Source organism: Arachis ipaensis, chromosome B05 (assembly GCF_000816755.2).
Source record: "Arachis ipaensis cultivar K30076 chromosome B05, Araip1.1, whole genome shotgun sequence".
Classification (NCBI taxonomy): domain Eukaryota; kingdom Viridiplantae; phylum Streptophyta; class Magnoliopsida; order Fabales; family Fabaceae; genus Arachis; species Arachis ipaensis.
In genome coordinates this window covers 131271283-131291588 of record NC_029789.2, presented here as the reverse complement: position 1 = coordinate 131291588, position 20306 = coordinate 131271283, and the positions used below count along the sequence as shown (strand labels likewise).

The following is a 20306-nucleotide window of genomic DNA, read 5'->3' as shown; positions in this document are numbered from 1 at the left end:
AAAAAAGAATATAAAATAAAATATATTTTTTGTCTTTAAAATTTATTAAAAATTTTAAAAATATCTTTAAGTTTTATTTTATTTTATTTTGTTTTACAAGTTTTTTATTTGCATCAAATTTACCCCTAACAACTAATTTTTCAAAAAAATTATGACCAATTCAGGAATAACTTCACAAAAGCAACCTTTAACACAAGAAAATCAAACATATTTATCATGCATTATTGTTGGATTAGTACTAAATTTTTAAAATTTAGTTGTCAGGAATATATTTAATACAAATCAAAAATTTTTGGAACAAAATAAAACTTAAAAATATTTTTAAAATTTTTGGCGAACTTTAATAATAAAAAATATACTTTATCCTATAAAATAAAAAAACACACCTAAAGAAACATAACCATTTCTCCTTCAATATTCATGGTGTAACTTCTTGAGACGATAAGAAACTGAAATATCAGTTGGTTGTATTCAATATTCATGTATATTGTTTTGTCCTTTCTCTTCTTCAGGCACATATCTACCAATAAGTAGTTACGTAACCATATTAAATATTCATCCTTTACTGTTGTGAAGTTTTTTTTCTCTCACATAACTCAAAACTAAAGCTTGTTTTTTTCAGTGATTCTATTCATTTTCATCACTAAAATTGCTAAAGCCTCCCTAGACAATGAAGTAGCAGAGCATGCAAAGAAGAACAACAATTTGGTATTGGTCCTTGAAATGCTACCTTCTATAGCATTCAATTGCAAAGAGCTATTCCTTCCAAAACCTGTCAGGGTTAGAATAGATCCATTGAGAGAGGTTCTTGAAAGAAAAATGATAGTTTGTGTGTAAATTATGGATAGTTTTGATTCATTCTGGTTAGAACTTGAATCAGCACTTGTATATATTATAACTTTCCATAGAATAATAGAAATGACATTTTTGTTTTGAACAATTTTTCTCACTAGAGTTTGGTTTAAGAGTAAAAGAAAGAAGAAAATAATAGTTAATGGTTAAATTTTTTATATATAACTATGCATTTATCAGACTAAAACACACAAAAAATGCAGTAATAAATTTTATGACATTAAGAATCTAAGATTCATTCTATAATCATATATCCACAATAATAAAAAAAAGCATGATTATACCCTCCGAAAGATCAAAATGTATATCTCCTGCAATTATTTGTGAAAAGGGAAATTTTAAAGAAATTAAATCCATAAATTGATTTATGCAGTACACACCACACAATAAATAGTACATGAACAATCTAATTTCATTATGATGCTAAGATTGATTCCTCAAAGTTTATAGCAGCATCAACCATATTCTATCTTGTTTGAGATCAATTCATTTTATGTTTATTAGTCTAATCTGAAGAGTGGGTTTTGTGAAAGTAGCTATTATTCACTTCCATCTAAAACTGAATTTGAAGCTTATAATCGAAAGGTGGGTTCAACTAGAAACCAAATAAGCTGACAAAATATTAAATCAAGTGTCTCAAAATTATTTCAATGGGACAAACTGAAATCCAAGTATAAAGGAAAATTCATACTAGAGATCTTCAATATTGTCTGTGCCATGCTTTAACTTAACATGCTTGAGTGCACCTAGCAATCAGTAAGCATGGAACAAAGATGATATCCATGATAAGAATCCAAATACTCAACCACCAATACAAGGTCAATACCAGTTTCATAGAATAAGTTAATCAGCACTTAAGCAGTGAGGCTATATAATAGTTCAACTTTTGATCGCAAAAGAAATTGTATTAGCATTCAAAAATATTCTACAAGAACAAATGCAATTTCAATCTGTACAACACTGTTTCACTTTTAATTCTTTATTCTAACCCCACTCATCACAATGCAGAGAAGATTTAGAAAATACCAAAGAAATAGGTGTAGAAATAGTTGTATTTGGCATTAGAATCACCAAATCTTTCATGACAGGTGTAGCTGATAACAGACAACAAAACTCCAAACCATGTTTTAATAATAAAAGCTTTTCAACATGACTTTAAACAAGAACAATGTAATAATCCCTATATAGGATTTTTCAATAAGAAATAATGAAATACTTCAATTAAGCATTAACTGCTGAGTAACATTAGTTCTGAAAATGAACAAGGGTTTTAAGATAACATTAATTACAACTGTACATTAATTATGGAAATGAACATAATGTACATATTTTCAATTGATTTCTAAGAATTAAAGCCAAGTAACATTAATTATGAAAATAAACAAAGGTTTTAAGATAATTCATATTTGAACCAAATTAGCCAAATTCCTAGAAATTCCTTCTTGCACAGCCTTTTTTATTTGAAACATCAAGTGAAATCACAGACTTAGTATACAGGTTTCTTCACCTATGATCAGATTTTAAAAAATAACAAAAATGTTGAAATTGTCAACAAAAAAAGTGGGGTCATGCATTTAGTAGATGTATTTATTTCAAAGATGGCAGTGAAAATCATACATCAGCCAATAACACAAGTTCAAAATTAAATCAATAACAGTGAGATAACCAAAATCAAGGTGATAGTGAGTTCATGGCATTTCCCAAACCTCCAACCCAATAGATATAAAATTTACCAAGTTCTGTACAAATTTTGACAATAGAAAATTTATTAATTTGAGTTGATTTATTTCTCCTTAGGGTCTTTTCAATAAGTCTCTAGCAATCATTTCATGAAGATGTTTCAGCGCTTGATCATTTTCACCTTTTTCCAACAGAGCACGAATAGTTGTTTCGTAAGTTACAGCATCCGGAGAGCAACCATTGTCTTCCATTTCCAACTTTAAGGCCAATGCTTCATCAAGTAGGCCCTCTTTGCAGAGCCCATTGATCATAACATTGTATATCCTTGTTGGATTATCATACGATCATACGAAAGAAAAAGATAGATTATTTGCTGAATTATCAAAGCAAGAATTTACTGGTTTTATTTACAAAATTCATTGTTGTTTTATGATTTGTTTGTATTTTTCTATTTTCACTAGCATTAGTTTGATTAGCCATCAGTTTAGCCACTGCATTCTCTTTATTCATAAAACTTTTTGAGTTGTACATTCTTTTAGCCTCATTGTCCTGTTATCATTTTTAGTCCTTCTTAGCTAGTAGATATCACAGCCTTGTGATTGAAAAACAAGGAGGATTTTCCTCGTGAAAAATTTGAGGTGACAGCCTGAAGTGCGAATGGTCTTATAATACCACCTTGTCACAAGAAGTATAAACATTTGCAGGTAACATTCTTATTCCTTTTGTGGGAATTTATTTTGATCAAATCAGGAAAAGATTTATTATCCTTTTGCTTAAATTCAGAAAACATTCAAGAGTGCACCTATTAAAATAACTCAGAATTAAGAACTGATGTTTAAAAGGGTGAATGTACAAATAAAGAATGTTTACTATGGTGTTGAAGGGATTATTTTGATTGTTTATGGCTTCATGCTTTTATTAAAGGTGGATACTCTAATGAAGATTTTAAATTATCTTCATGTGAGAATGCTTCTGTTTAGCCATTGGATAGTGGATTGTAAGATTTGATTTTAGTATGTTATAAAATTGTTATCTTTATTTAAAGTATAGCTAAATAAATAAGTCAAAATTTAATCAAATATTTTCATGAGATATTTTTTATATCTTTATTGGAGTAGGTGTCTTTATTAAATGGCAATTCTATACCAAAGTTTGAGTTCTTTAAAATTGCAGGGGTACAATTTCATCCAGAGAGCATTATATAACAGCCGAAGAAGAGGAAAGTGTTTAAAAAGTTATCAACCTCATTGAGAAAAAGGAAAAACAATTCGAGATGTTAGTACCGAATGCTTAATGCATTTTAACAATTCGTGTTTAAGGGCCAACATCCATGAAAGGAAAAACATTTTTAGCAATACCAATAAAGAACAGTTTATTCTGATGACCAAATTATTTGTCTTTATGACCAAACTACTATAAAGTCAGTAGTTTAAAATTCTACCTTAGACATGAAAAACATTTTGTGACCAAATTATTTGTCTTTATGCTGATGAACGTAGCGAAAAGATTAATAACTATGTTTCACCTTAAAAAACTCAGAAAAATAGTATTAGTAATTGTGTCACTTTCAAAAAATAAAAAAGAATAGTAACTTACTAATTTCGCCTAATAAGCCATCGAGATGAGTGAAAAAGCATTACAAGAACCAATCAAAGCCGTTGCAGAGACACTACAGAAACACAATACACCTAACAACAACAAATTAAGGCAATGCATCGACTATGAATTTATGTCAATTCCAGCAGCAGCAGCAGCATTTCTGCTACTGCTTGCCCTTGTAAACTAGTTATTTTCTATTTCCACCTTCAAAAAAAAACCTCAAAAAGACAATGATAAATGCCATTTTTTCAAAATTTTTAATGTCATTTTTTTTTTGTGAAAAAGAAAAACAACAAACAAATGGACCAACGTTTTTCATGATAACTCCAAGAACGTTTCAAATGAATCATTTGATCTATGGTAGAGCCAGCATAAAGATGAAAGTTATCAAGCCATCAACCTACAAGTTTAGCTCAGCGAACAAATGAAAATACTCTCTACTGAACAATTCCTATCATATAAAATTACCATAATTGTTTTATTAAAACCAGATTTGATCACATAAATGTTTCTTAACACAATATTTTAGCTTTAATGAGATTTGAACTTAAAAGCCCGAATATACCACCAAAGTTTCTCATTTTAATTGTAAAGTTTATAGGTTTATTATTTTTCTTAACATGATTATATGGGAACATGCACTTCATGATAGAGTATTCCAACATTTTTGAGCATTAACCTGTGCAAATGTTTCTTGCTAGTCTTTGGGGTGCTTCGAGATTGCGCAAGAGGCTAGTGTTTGATCAAAATCCTTTGGCTTTGAAGTTTGAATCAGTAACCTTTTTTATCAAGTTGATTGCTTTGGTACAATATGCTTCAGGTATAACTGCATGAACGCAGAAAAATGACAAGATGTTTGCAAAATAACATTTGAGATTTCATCTAAGGCTACATCAGACAATATGCTGCTGCATGGGAGTTTAATTTAAATATGGGAGAAATGAAAAGATCGAAAGACAATAAGAGTGCAGGGAAGTTTCACAACTAACAAGGATTCCCTTTGAATGATGAAAATCACAACCATTTCAGCTTAAGAATAAATTAACATCAATGCACATATATAATTACAAAAATAAAAAAGGAAATAATGATAGATCCGACAAGCCACATATAACAGCCATCTAGTCACCGAAAATGCCATAAAATAAGCAACGACAAAGAAAACACTTAGGTGTGGGTAAAGCAGAATAAAGAATCACAATCATGTGAAGATCTAAAAGCATTAATATGGAATCGAAAGATGATCGAGAACAAAACACAAGTTAAAAAGAAAGAGATACAAACAACACTTTGTGATGCTAACAAGAAGAATCTCACCTACTTTTATCCTTACAATAGGCCTCTAGATATCATTTCACGAAGAAGTTTCTCTGCGTTATCATTTTCACCTTTTTCAAACAGAGCACGAATGATTATTTCATAAGTCACAGCATTTGGTAAGCAACCATTGTCTTCCATTTTTGACAAGAAAGGCATTAGGAGTAATGTTTCTAAGCACCATATCACTTAACAAATCAATGGCTTCCTTATATTGACCTTCAAGACACAATCCAAAAATGAGAGAACTGTATGTGATAACATCTGGAGAAATTCCCTTAGCAAGCATCTCAGAGTATAAATGAAAAGCCTGACTTACAAGTGTATCCTTGCAGAGGCTATCAATAATTGCATTGTACATGATGACATTAGGAGCAATGCCATACCGTGGGATCTTTCTCAACACTTGAATAGCAATTGATGTGTGTCCGGTCTTACAGAGGCCATTGATCAAGGTCCCATAAGTGACTTGGTCGAAGTGAAATCCATAAGCCAGCACTGTGGCATGAAAGCGCACTGCTTTTTCAACACTACCACAGAGATAGAGACCTTTCAGGATTGTTGTCAATGTTACCGTATTAGGTTGATAATCCATTCTGAAAATCTTGGCCAATACAGAGAGAGCAAGCGTCATACGGCCCATGCTGCAACAACAATTAATTACGATGGTCAAAGTAAATAAGTTGGGAGCGATTCCCCTGGCTTGCAATTGCTGAAAAAGGGAAATGGCGGTGGAGAAATGGTTGGTCTTGGCAAGAGATCCCAAAATCTTGGTGAATTGGATGATGGATGGAGGGCGACGCATAGAGAGCATGCGAGTGAAGGAATCAACAGCTTCATCAAGTGATTGGGGTTGAGAGTGAGAGTGAGAGTGTAGGGATGAAGTTGAAGGGAAGCAAATACGGAAAGCTGAATAGGGAACACAACAAGGAGAGGGATTTGGGATTTGAAGAGCATACCTTAACATGTTTCGTGAGAACGAGAAGAATGACAACATTCTTGCAAGTTGCAACCACCAAAAGAGTGAGGGTAGAATCAAGCTTGTTCGAGGTTATTTACTTATTGAGTAAAGGACATTTTTGTCCCTGACCTTTTTTTTGTGGATATTTTCGTCCTCAAGCAATGGAAAATACATTAAAGTCCCTGACCGTTAAAAAATGTGGACATTTGTGTCTCTCCGTTGATTTCTGCCATTTCCACTTGACGGAAAAGGTTGAGGTGGCACAGGTGGCGCTGAGGTGGCACGTAACGGAGGCCACGTGGCATTGGGGCAAAAAGTTATAGGACATATAAGTCCTTGGAGACGAAAACGACGCCGTTTCGTCTCCTTCCCCAATCAACACAGTTGAATTCCCATACACAATACCCAGAAGACCCATAGTTGAGTGAGAGAATTACAGAAAACCCTAACCCAAAAACGATCAAACTCCTTCGTCTCTATTTCTCCCTCCAAAAAATACAACACGTAGAAGAGCAAAAGGCCAGGGGTGATTGCTGGTGGCAGAGGCTGAGGAGAAGCTTCGTCTGAGGTCGTGGCTGCTGTCTTCGTCACAAGGTAAGATTGTTATGCTTAGCTAGGAATGCATTGTGTTTGCATGTTTACTGTGTAAGAAAGAAAGGGAAAATGGGGTGTATTGCGTGCTGTGTAGGATTAGAGGGAGGGATTGTGTTCGGGAAATGTAGTTTCTTTCATATGGTGTGTTGTTTCCTTTTTTAATCCTAGTTCTGCACTGGTCAATTTCAGATGGTTGACGTGTTTGTGGTTCCGGTGTTTCATCATGGAGGGAACTTCGTAAGAGGAGTTGGTGGAGAAATGGTTTATCAGAATGGAAAGGAGGAGAGGTTCCCTGAGATGGACCTAGACTTTGTGAATTTCGGAGACCTAGTGACACTATTTAAGGGTTTGGGCTACCAGTCATACAAGGCAGTATACTGGTATGATCCATCAAGCACTGAATTTGAATCCGGGATGAACATATTGACTGGGGATGTCGGGATCAACGCAATGCGAGAGAACCTAATGAAGCACCCAGGGCGAGGTGAGTTCCATATTTACTTTGACCATCCTGTTGACGAGCCGGAGGTTGTTGAGGATGCTTCCCGGGACAGAGATACTGCAGGGGAGGTGGATGAAACTGCAGAGGAACTGAATTCTTCCTCTTCATCTGATGACGGATACGAGAGCACAGAGGACGTCTTGTACAAACCTCCACCGGCTGGAATTGAGAGTGACAGTAGTGAGAGTGACAGCAATGGTGGGGTCACTGTTGGGAAGAGGAAAAGAGGTGTCAAGGGTAAGAAGAAGGTCGTTACGCCGATCAAGAAGGTAGTTACTCCTAAGAAGAAGGTAAATACTCCTAGGAAGAAGGTAGTTACACCAAAGAAGCAAGGGAAGAAGAAAAGACAATTTCGCACAAGGGTCAATGAAAGAGGGGAAGGGAGTGGGAATGGGACTGATGCACGTGGTGAAGCAGGGGATCAAGGACCTGATGTCCAGCTGGATTATGCAGTCGGGGGTGGGTTTTATGTCAGTGAGCTCCCAACGGAGGTGGAGGAGATAATGTTTGAGTATGAGTCTGAAGACTTATATACTCCCATATCATCTGATGATGAAGGCAGAGGTGAAAAGTACCCAGAGTTTAACGATGAGTATAATCATGGTGAGGGCAGGTTTGAGCTAGGAACTAGGTTTGCCACTGTAGACAGGTTCAAGGAGGTAGTTAAAGATTCTTTTATCGCTGAGGGTCGGGAAGTGAAATGGATAAAAAATGACAAAGAGAGAGTGAGAGTGGGGTGTGGGGATAAGGAGTGCCCTTACTTGGTTCATTTGTCATACAACAAAAGTCTGCAGTGTTATCAAGTGAAGACCTACCATCCAGAACACACTTGTGCGAGGGATTTGGGCAGCAACGCTGCTGATCAACACTGGCTAAGTAAGAAGATTGAGAAGCGGATGTCCACCCAACCACACATGAATACAAAGGAGGCTACTGATTTTCTTAAAGAGGAATTTGCCCTCTGTCCCCATCCTAAAATGGTTTATAGAGCAGTGAAGGAGGCTAGGGAGAAGATCCAAGGAAATGAAAAGGAACAATACAAGAGATCCAGGGATTATTGTGAGGAAATATTGAGGAGCAATCCAGGCTCATCAGCCAGGCTTGAGCTCATGCCAATTCCAGATGGTCCCCCTGTGTTTGATAAACTATATATTTGCCTAGATGCCTGCAAACAAGGTTTCAAAGATGGATGTCGTCTCCTGTTGCATTTGGATGGGTGCTTTCTGAAGACATATTACGGTGGTTGGCTTCTAGCAGCAGTTGCTCAGGATGCAAACAACCAATTCTATGTTGTTGCCTATGGAGTGGTCAGGACTGAGACTAAGGAAGCCTGGAAGTGGTTCCTGACCAATCTGCAAGGGGACATAGGAGACGATGCTAACCATGGCTGGAACTTCATATCAGACCAACAGAAGGTAACTCCAGTTTATGGTTATTGTCATTGCTCTGCATTTGGTTTAGATCATTTATAATTTGTTGATGATATTCATTGCCACCTACTTAGTTAATTTCATTGCTGTGTGGTTGATTATGTTGTGGCCAGGGTTTGCTGCCTGCGTTGAAAAAGGTCATGCCACACGCTAAGCTCCGCAACTGCGTTATGCATATGTGGAAAAACTTCATCAATCGCTACAAGGATCTATACATTCGACAAGTTGTGTGGGAGTGTGCCAGGTGCACGACTGTTGTTGAGTTCAAGGAATGCATGGAGAAGTTGAAGACAGTTAACAAGGGTGCCTGGGAGTACCTCAGCAAATTTGAACCTGAGACATGGGTGAAGGCTTACTTCTCCCATGGGCCAAAAGTGGATAACCTCACAAACAATATGTGTGAGGTTTTTAATGCAAAAATAGTAAACTATCGCTGCAAGCCTATCCTGACCATGTGTGAAGAGATCAGGTGCTATCTCATGAGGCGGATGGTGAATCATAAACGGGTCTTGGAGAATCACTCAGGGAGGCTAGCACCAGTTCAGGAAAAGAAGATGGAGAAGCTGTTAAACCTAAGCACCAAGTGGACGGCTGAATGGGTTGGCGATAATGAACGAAAGAGGTTTGAGGTTTCTCGGAAAGGAACTAAGGTGGATGTGGACCTCATTAGGCACAGTTGCTCATGCAATCGATGGCAACTGACTGGTATGTCCTCTACAGTACTTGATCCAGTTTCTTTGCTATTTTGATCTGAATTCCCTTTACTGTTATTTTGGTTATATTACTCACCTTCACTGCATTACCTTAGGCATGCCCTGCTTACATGCATTTGCTGCCATAAGGAAGAGACATGACACACCGCAGGACTATGTTCACCCTTGGCTATGCATGGAGTCCATTAGGAGGACATATGCACACTGTATTAAGCCTGTTCCAAGTCCAAAATTTTGGGTTGGAACTAAGTTCTCGAAGCCAGACCCACCTATTATCAAAAGGCCAATTTGACGGCCAAAGGTTCATAATAGGCAAAAGGATCCGGCTGAGCCACTCATGCAAGAAGAAAAACTGAAAAGGTCATTCGTTGTATCCTGCAGCAAGTGTGGTGAGAAGGGTCACAACTACAAAACATGTAAAGGAGCCCCTTCCAACCCAAACTGGAAGCCGAAGACAAGGCGCCCTAGGAAGAAAGCAGCTACTTCCTCCCAGTCACTGATTGTGCTTCCACTGTCACAATCTGCTCCAGGTTCAGAGGTAAGAACCATATAGTGATTAATCTGTCTTAGTATTAGTACTACTAAAGTTAGGGATTAATCTGTCTTAGTATGGAAATAATTAAGGACTACGATGTCTGATTACTGATATGTCTAGGGACTATTCTGTTTTAGTACTGCTAAGGTTAGGGACTAATCTGTCTTTGTAATACTACTCTGCTCACATCTTCCATGCATATTTGCAGGATGCATCCAGCAGCCAACCAGGCAGCTCCCCAAACCCCACTGTTGTGGAATCACCTGCCCCAAGCAATCCACCTATGCCACCAGCTCCAACAAGGGTGACAAGATCCACACTTATCATATTACCTCCAGGGCCAACAACTACTCAAACCAGGCCACCAGCTCCAACTATAGGTCGTCCATTTAAACCTCCAGCGAAAGCCAATGACACATCTTGCCCACAACAGTCCAGGTTCAGACCGAAGCAGAAGATCTTTAGGCCGCCGGCACCAATCGCTACATCCACAATCAACACTAGTACACAACAGCCAACTCCATCTACCATCCCATCTGCAGCTCCAAATCAAGATGCTCCACCCCAAAATTTGTCAACTTCTCCAAAAACAAAGGACTCAAAAGAATGAAGACTACTGTCATTAAGTGCTTTTTGTGATAACTTTTTGTCTATGTAATGGTTGTTGACAAGTAGTTCAAACAATTTAGCTTTCTATCCCATACTTTTTGAACACCCTTTGTGGGTCAGATAAATATGGATGTTAACTAAACAACTTTTTTTGATGACTAATGCAATGGTATGTTATGTATTAGGGAACCAATTTTAATTTCTTCCACATCTTACACAACACGTACAGGGCAATACAATCATCATTCATATAAATAACATTGAATTCACCTATAATTGCTGCAACAATATTACACACTTTTTCATTCGTTTATCAACTCTTACAACTTAGAACAACAAAAATCAACACAATGACAATGACACAGATACACCATCTTATTGGCTTTCTTTTCATCTCTAGAGCTAATATCCTCTTCTCCAAGCAACTTATCCTCATTTTCATGTCCTGCTGCCTGTGATAATCTTCTGCATCTACAAATTCCTTCTCTCCCATATACTTTGTTGCTGTCAATCCAAGTCCGGCAACGTGCTCATCAAGCCACACAAAAAATTTGCAATATGGTTGTCTTGCCTGCAGCAAATCAACCCACATAATTCAAACCCTAAAAATTAGAAACCCTAACACATCTTCAACCAAACGTGCATCACATTGCGTTTCCATACCTTGTAAAAGGGATAGCCCAGAAACAATCTATCCGGATTGCTCCGGGTCTTCGACATGAAAAGGACTGCGTTTTTTCCACAGAAGCACTTTGGTGAGACGCCATATTTGCTGTCCTTCTCCTTAGGACACGAGCTCGAGCCCACCTGACCTCCACCTCTTCTCCAGCTGGATGATACCCCTTCAGATGCCATGGAAGGAGGAATTTCCTTTATGTCACAACTCCCCACTACACCCACTGCGCCGTCACTGTGCAGACGAGGGATGAGGGAAGACGAATTTCAAAGATTGGGGGAGGAGACGAAACGGCGTCGTTTTCGTCTCCAGGGACTTATATGTCCTATAACTTTGTGCCCCAATGCCACGTGGCCTCCGTTACGTGCCACCTCAGCGCCACCTGTGCCACCTCAGCCTTTTCCGTCAAGTGGAAACGGCAGAAATCAACGGAGGGACACAAATGTCCACGTTTTTCAACGGTCAGGGGCTTTAATGTATTTTCCATTGCTTGAGGACGAAAATGTCCGCAAAAAAAAAGGTCAGGGACGAAAATGTCCTTTACTCTTATTTGTTTAATTGTTTCTACTTTTGTTATCTTATTTAGGCCACGGATTTTAGTAATTTCAAATTGAATCCTCTGTTTTCTTTTTTGTAATTCTACATTTACCCCTACGATTTTTAATTTCCGAATTTCCCCTCTCCACCCTTAAACATAATTTGTGATTCTGCTAGGGTTCTTGACGTTTCCGGCAGTCTGTCTTCTTCCGCCGTCGCTGTTTGTGCAATGTGTGTCGCTGTCGTCGTCCTGTTTCTCTTACCTCTAGCTCCTCACTTTTATTTGCCAGTAACTCTAGCTTAGTGTTGTCCACAACAGAATCCTATTTAATTACTGTGGTGCTTGCTCAATTGCTAGTTTGTTGCTTCTCTATTACGTATAATTGCAACATAGGCTTCATCTAGCTGACCTTGCATTTCTTCTAAAGTGTTTTATAATTTTGCAATCTCTTGTCATTTAGCTTCTTCAAGGTCAACTAGTATATTGAGAATGACATAATCTCAATCATGGTTATTAATGAATTGTTATGATGTAAATTTCTTAGCTAGACTAATTGTTATGTAAGTTCTTCGGTGTATTATGATGCAAAAGGAAAATATAGAGCATTTTTCGGACTATCAAGGTAGGAATTCACTACTTTTATTTACAAAATTCAATTCTTGTTTTATGATTTGTTTGTAACTTCCTATTTTCACTAGCATTAGTATAATTAGCCATCCATTTAGTCACTGCATTCTCTTTACTCAAAACTGAGTTGTGTCATTATTTTAGCTTCCTTGCCCTGTTATCATTTTCAATTCTATCATTATCACAGCTTTGTGGTTGAATAGGATATTATTTCTCATAAAGAACCAGAGGTGACAGCCTAGATTGAGAATGGTCTTCTAATGCCAGCTCATTACAAGAAGTATATATATACATATAACATTTCTACTCTTTTTGGTTTTGTGTTTTTTATTTTTGGGATACGGGGTTTATCAAATCAAGGAAAAGATTTATCATCCTTTGCTGAAATTCACTCAAAAGTGAAATTCAATCAAGAGTGTTGCATATTAAGGTGATTCCTATGGTATTTAAAAGGTGGAGTCTAAATTGTTGAAAAAAGTTAAAAATTAATATTTAAATTTAAAAAGTATAAAAATAAATAATTTTTTAAAATTTAGAATTTGATATAAAAAATAAGTGAAGCAAAAGTTAAGTACCAATTTATAGGTACCATAGACTTCATCTTAAGATAAATTCAGAATTAAAAATTTGATGTTTGAAAAGGTGAATGTACAATAAAGAATTTTCTCTCTAGCATTGAAGGATTTTGATTGTTCATGCTTTTATTAACCGGTAAGTCTAGGCTAAAGTTTCAGTCTTCAAAATTGCATGAGGTGCAGTTTCATCCAAAGAGCATTGTATAACAACTGAAGAAATGGAATTGAAAAAAATGAGGCTGGTGGTTCACGAAAATGTTTAATTGGTACCGAATGCTTATCCATTGTAACACTTGTATTTTGCGGGCCAACATACATGAAAGAAAAACATTTTTTAGCAAAACCATTAAAGAACAGCTTATTCTATTTAGACCATAACTTAGGATTTTATTAATTAAATAGCAGAAAACTCAGGATGATGCGAAATTGATTCTAGTGAATACCCCCAAAGAATTTAGAATTAAAAGCCTATATTGATATTGAACAATCATGAGCAAAAATTTCAGTAGAATTTCGTGTTACGTATTTATAAAAGCAAACAAACGCGTAGAGACAACGAAATACGAGCTAAACAATGTTCTAACTTTTAACTGAGTGGGTGTCAGATATTCTAACACCCCGCATTGTCCAAAATCACAAGACTTTCATATGGAAGAAGTCTCGCTTATTATAAGTGATATAAATGTGGTATAAATGTGATATAGATTATTTGGACATTACATTACTATGTGTGATTATATTATTGGTGATATAACTACTTGAGTATGGTTTGGTATTTTATCATTCAGTCTCTTGATTAAGAAGTTAGAAATTTGAATCCTACTCCTACCTTAGTCATGAAAAGCATCTTATAACTAGTCATTTGTTCTTAATAGGATGATTTGTAGCAAAAAGATTAGTCATTGTGTTTCACCCTTAGAAAATCGAAAAGGAAATATTCTTAATGTTCTTACTAGGTCCATGACTTTATTTGAATGAGATTTGTGTGTACTTCTAAACATAAGAACAGGAAGTAGAACACAAATATTGTTGGGCTGACGAGCAATTCTTTAGACATTTCAATTATTTTTTTTGAAAATAAAATTATTTAATTATTTGTAATTTATATGATAATTTAATTCCGCCTCTGTTTACATCCCAAACCCGAAAATATGAGGAGGGTTGTTTAGTATGCAACAACCAATGTAAAATAATGTCGCATCCCAATGCATAGAGATGCACGACCACACGACGCAATGACGTCTTTGATCCATATAACTAACCCCATTTAGTAAAAACAGACTTTTACTAAAGAAGAATTTATATAATAATTTATTCTAAAATCAATTCATTTTTTTTCCCTTTTCTCCCTTTTACGTAGAATTGTAGATTATTTCGGACCATATTTTTTTTATTTTATTTCATATAATTGATAATTGATAATTTGTATTTAAATTTTGTCAATGATGTATTTATCAAAAATTTAAAAAGTCAGGCCCTATCTGTCATTAATTTTTATATTTAAGCGTCACCAAAATATATAATTCTTTAACTATAAGTCTATAATTGCATTCTCGATGCAATAAGTTGGGATTATTTTTTTTTTTTTCACAAAGGAGCAGATCACCAATAAGGCCGTCGAGATATATAATATAGAGAAATGCTTGGGGGCCAGCAATTTTGGTGTTGTGTAACCATCAATTAGCCATCAATAGTGTTTTTAATGGTGTGAGATTACATCTAATGGTGGGAGATCACTCACTTTTATTTTGATGATTAAGTGCTGACCAGAAAACACAAAAGTTGTTGGCCCCTAGACTTTTCCATTGAGAAAAAATATTACAAGGTTTCAAATCATGGCTTAAATCTACAAAACGAAAGTTAAGTAAAGGGTTTTAAATTGTGGTCTGCAACTGCAATTGCAGCCATATTATCAGAAGCACAACAAAAATTGGTTTAGCACTAGCAGCATTAAAAAGCTTTCAAGTTGGAAGCAAAACGGAATAAGGAAGACACCCCAGGTGCAGTTGCAAGATTAAAGCAACTAGAGCTATGAACACCTACTGCCGCTTTAGGGAATCCATTGGTATCACATATGCATGTCCATAATGATTCTCTATCTTCACCATCTGCATAGTAGAGCTAAAGCAAATACGATAAAGGTTGAACACATAAAAAAGCATTGCATGCTTACTAGTTACTACAAACTCTTGAAAGAACATCTACATTTTCACTTGTTTAGGTAAGTCTCAGAAGGCTAATCTACTAACAACAAGAAGAAGCAAAAACTAAGTAGAAAACCTCTGTAAACTAATAATCACTAAAACACATCAGCAAAATACATTAGATGGCTACATCTGCAAGTATATTGCTGCATGAGAAAATGAAAAGAATGGAAGACAATAACAAGAGTGTAGAGAAACTTAACAAGTGATTCCCTTTGATGATCGAAAATTAGGAATTGGAAGGATATGTGCAGGGAAAATTAGTATTTGGAGGCAAAATTAGCAAAAACTCAAAGAATTCTGTATTGTTTCACTTTTAACACCCCCATCACAAACACCACATAACAAAACTCCAAGCCAGTAACTTTTTTAAAATGCTAATAAAAAGAGACTCAGAGTCAATGCAATAATGTCTACACAAGAAATAATGAAGTAATTTATCTAAGAATTAACAGAAAAACATTCTCTGAAAAAGTATTTCATAATGTAATATTTTCAGCAGAAGCAATTTCCAAGCAATACAACTGAGTAGCATTAATTAAGAAAATGACCAAAAATCTTGAAATAACTGAACCATATTAACCTTGACCCGATGTTGCTTAGGTTGATGAAAAGAGGAGACGTGCATTTTAGAAGGTGGGTTTATTTTTAAGATGGAACATGGAAGTGAAAACTATATAGCCTAAGAATAAATCCTTAGTACCTATTTAAATTTCCTTTTACAACAATTCCCAGAGGATTCAATCAAATAAACAATAGCTCATGGTTGCTTATGATAAAAAGTCATAGGAATTAGTTGCTTATGGCACCTACAAAGATACGGAAAAATAAGTTGCACAACAGAATAGCAGGGAACAAACAACAAACAACAAAACAAAATTTTCAATCTTTTTAGTTTTGCTTAGTTTGTAGCATGATAAATACATGATCTCATAGAATAACAGTAAAGAACACTATTGCTATAAAGATATCTTAAACACTAAATCTGTAAGTTATAACTAGGAATATCAACTAAAGAATCAATAAAGTAGTGGAATTCAAAAGGATGATAGCAATTGCAAAAATCGAAAGTGCAAAATTAATTAATGTTATGGCATTGCCAAAGTCCTCTGACCCAACAAACACATAATTTACAAAACTATGATACATATTCAGCAACAATGAGATGTAATTTCAATTCGAGTTGATGTATCTTACCTTCTTTTATCAATTCAATAAGCCTCTAGCAACCATTTCCCGAAGAAGTTTCTCCGCCATGTCAATCTCATCTTTTTCAAACAAAGCACGAATAACAGTTTCAAAAGTCACAGCATCGGGTAAGCAACCATTGCCTTCCATTTTTGACAAGAGTGCCAATGCTTCTTCAAACAAGCCCTCTTTGCAGAGCCCATTGATCATAATAGTATATGTCCTCGATTGAATAACATAAGTGCCTTGTTAGGTTGTTGGTTTTTGAACATCCCATCCAACAACGAATTGTAAGTGATTACATCAGCGGGTTGTCCTCTATCATGCATCTCGACAAGAAGCTCCAAAGCACGGGAGATTCTCTTCGATTTGCTCAAGCCATCAAAAAGAGTGTTGTAAGTTACCGTGTCTGGAACCAAGTTCTTGCGACGCATTTTTCATAGAGATTCAAGGCTTCATCGACCATTTTACTTTTGCAGAAGCCATTAATCATGATACTGTAACTTTGAACATCGAGTGACACTCTACTTTGGGCCATTGTGTTGAATATATATTTTGCCTTATTTACCTGATTAACCAAACAATACCCATCCATTAAGCTGGTATAAGTAACCACATCTGGTTTCACACCATGTTTTGCCATTACAGCCAATACACTCTTAGCATCTTTGATCTTTCCTTCCTTGCATAGCCCATCAATCAAAGTATTATAGGCATAAACATTAGGAGTAATGTTTCTAAGCACCATATCACTTAACAAATCAATGGCTTCCTTATATTGACCCTCAATACACAATCCAAAAAATGAGAGAATTGTATGTGATAACATCGGGAGAAATTCCCTTAGCAAGCATTTCAGAGAATAAATGAAAAGCCTGACATACAAGTGTATCCTTGCAGAGGCTATCAATAATTGCGCTGTACATGAAGACATCAGGAGCAATGCCATACCGTGGGATCTTTCTCAACACTTGAATAGCAGCAGATGTGTGTCCGGTCTTACAGAGTCCATTAATCAAGGTCCCATAAGTGACTTGGTCGAAGTGAAATCCATGAGCCAACACTCTGTCATGAAAGTGTAGTGTTTTTTCAACATTACTAGAGAGACAGAGACCTTTCAAGATTGTTGTCAATGTTACCGTATCAGGTTGAAAACCCATCCTGAAAATCTTGGCCAATACAGAGAAAGCAAGCGACATACGACCCATGCCGCAACAACAATTAATTAGGATGTTCAAAGTAAATAAGTCGGGAGCGATTCCTCTGGCTTGCAATTGCTGAAAAAGGGAAATGGCGGTGGGGAAATGGTTGGTATTGGCAAGAGATCCCAAAATCTTGGTGAATTGGATGATGGATGGAGGAGGACGCATAAAGAGCATGCGAGTGAAGGAATCAACAGCTTCATCAAGTGATTGGGGCTGAGAGTGAGAGTGTAGGGATGAAGTTGAAGGGAAGCAAAGAAGGAGAGCGGAGTGGGGAACAGAATTTGGGAATTGAAAAGCAAACCTTAATTTGATGAGTAGTGCTAGGGAGCCAATGGCCTAAGATAATCATCTGGATACTAGGGATAATAAACATCTCATGTAATTTTGAGTTCACCAAGGTTCGAACTCCTGACTTTCTAGATCTGGAATTCTTATACCATGTCCTGAAACCACTCATCCCAAAAGCGTAACCTGACAGAACAATGTAACACTAATAATAATATCTCTAATATTTTTTAAACCTTCATTGTACACATTGTATGCTTAGGTCATTGGCTCCCTATACTTTCTCTAATTTGATTGGTGAGGATGAGAACAATGACAACATTCTTGCAATCAAAACTCAAGAGGAAGATAGAAGCAAAGAAAAAGGGCGGAAACGTAATTGAAAGAAAAATGGTTCTTTTTTATTGTTCGGTATGAGGAGAAAAATTAGGAATAAAAACTTGAAAAATGCAAAAAGTTGATGGGATTTAATAATTTTTTTTAATATTAAAAATAAAAAAATTAAAAACTTGTTATGTTTTTTATTTTTTTATAATATTTTTTATTCAAATATATTTAAAAAAATAAAAATACATTCAATTTATTTATTTATTTTTTTCTTTTCAGCCAAATATATTAGAGAATGAGAGTAATATCAAATTTATTGGAGATTATTCTTTTAAGAGAAAATCTTAAACGTCCCTCGCAACAAGGTTTAATAAAAAAAAAAAGTACGTTTTCGACTTTTAATCTTTATTTTTGTGAAGTTGAATAGTCTTTTTGTTAATATTTTTTTATATTAATAAAATAAATATGCGTGACATATTAAACTATTGATTTATCTATTAAAAACTAATTATATATATTTTTGTTACCGTTTTTAAATACATTGGTTAAATTTATTGTATAAAATTAAGAAATATTAGTAATTTTTAATTTATTTTTACTTATAAAAATTAAATTAAAAATATATTCATGATTAACGTATCACATAAACATATTCCGAAAAGATATCATTAACATGAGAACTAATTAGTCTCACAATATTAAAGAACAAGGGTCGAAATGAATATTTTTTTTTGTTGGGACCTCCTAGTCTTCAGAAGAAATTGTGGGGTGGAGATACATATTTATTCTTTATTTACTTGTTTTTACATTTAAAATTTGTCAAAACTAAAAAATTAAGAAATTGGATTCTCTCAATTTTTTTTTACTTGAGGGAATAAAATGTGATCTCTCACTATATATGTTATAGATAGAACCAAGAGAAAATATTGAAGGGTTAAAAAATCACATTTTATTCCATCAATTGAAAAAAAATTGAGAGGATTCATTCCCAAGAATTAGCTTCTTTTACCAAATAACCAAATTGGATGGGTCAAGTAGTCAATTCACTTGTCTGCTTAAACAAGTGTCGAGGTTCGAATTCCGTCTTTTGCATACAGCAACCTATTGGCCAGCAGCAAAAATGGTACTCGAAAATTTACATCGCTAATAAAAATAACCTCAAAAGATGCTAATGACAAATAAGCTTCTTAAAGGTTTAAAAACACACAAAAAAGCTAGATATTAAATATATATTCTAAAATATAATTTTAGGGGTCAAATTTTAATATAAATTTTTGTACACATTATTAGAAAATAAGATCTTTTCATTCTTAAATTTTGGTAACTTTATGTCAAGTAAATTTTTTATAAAAATTTTCATCGAGAATGACCACATTATTTTGAAAAAAAAAAATAGAGATCAAATTTTGTTCCAAACCTTTTTATGCACCTTATAAAATATTTATTTAAATGTTGTCACAAAATTAAGATCAAATGGATTTATCATTTGCTAAATATAAAAGTTTTTGTCACTTATAAAAAATATAATATTTATTGGTTATTTTTGTCACAATTTTAAATCATTCAAAGACTCTTTTGTCAAGAAATCTTTTAGGGACTTTTTTGTCAGCACGTGAATTTTTCAGATATCAAATTGATAATTAACGCTACTCAGTGACGGACCCAGAAAATTTTAAAAGTGGGGGCAAAAATATATACACTAAAATAAAATTTGTTGAATATTATTAATTATATGAAAATATAAAAATTAAAAAAAATTAGTGTTCATTCTTAAAATACTATTCATTATATATAATTTATAAAAAATATTTTTTTATTTCTAAAATTTAAACTTAAAATATTTTAATTAAATTATAGATAACTTATTATCCTAACTAATTTTTTATATA

The 20306-nt window shown here is 34.8% G+C and overlaps 2 protein-coding genes, 1 long non-coding RNA gene and 1 pseudogene across 3 annotated transcripts; 1 reads left to right on the top strand and 3 right to left on the bottom strand.

The window, feature by feature from the left end:
* LOC110262541 lies at window positions 4327–5603 on the bottom strand. The gene is made up of 2 exons (XR_002347202.1): window positions 5449–5603; window positions 4327–4957 (listed from the first exon to the last, which is right to left on the bottom strand). It is a non-coding gene; the product is annotated as an uncharacterized LOC110262541 (long non-coding RNA).
* On the bottom strand, window positions 5606–6458 carry LOC107644182 (putative pentatricopeptide repeat-containing protein At1g12700, mitochondrial). Its single transcript, XM_016347992.2, has 2 exons — window positions 5768–6458; window positions 5606–5667 (listed from the first exon to the last, which is right to left on the bottom strand). Exons 1-2 carry the CDS (start codon window positions 6443–6445, stop codon window positions 5638–5640), a joined length of 708 nt encoding a protein of 235 aa, XP_016203478.2. The 5' UTR covers window positions 6446–6458; the 3' UTR covers window positions 5606–5637.
* Window positions 9986–10793, top strand: LOC107641137 (vegetative cell wall protein gp1-like). The gene is made up of 3 exons (XM_016344643.1): window positions 9986–10186; window positions 10304–10330; window positions 10392–10793. The coding sequence occupies exons 1-3, from the start codon at window positions 9986–9988 to the stop codon at window positions 10791–10793; spliced, it is 630 nt and encodes a 209-aa protein (XP_016200129.1).
* LOC110262538 lies at window positions 15340–18279 on the bottom strand (annotated as a pseudogene).

Excerpts from the sequence above, each read along its gene's own strand:
- LOC107644182 (XM_016347992.2), bottom strand. The coding sequence starts at position 6,445 with ATGTTGTCATTCTTCTCGTTCTCACGAAACATGTTAAGGTATGCTCTT. Across the intron at positions 5,668-5,767 it reads GCCTCTGCAAGGATACACTT|GTCAATATAAGGAAGCCATT; the intron begins GTAAGTCAGGCT and ends TGTGTCTTGAAG.
- LOC107641137 (XM_016344643.1), top strand. The coding sequence starts at position 9,986 with ATGCAAGAAGAAAAACTGAAAAGGTCATTCGTTGTATCCTGCAGCAAG. Across the intron at positions 10,187-10,303 it reads AATCTGCTCCAGGTTCAGAG|GGACTATTCTGTTTTAGTAC; the intron begins GTAAGAACCATA and ends TGATATGTCTAG. Across the intron at positions 10,331-10,391 it reads TCTGTTTTAGTACTGCTAAG|GATGCATCCAGCAGCCAACC; the intron begins GTTAGGGACTAA and ends GCATATTTGCAG.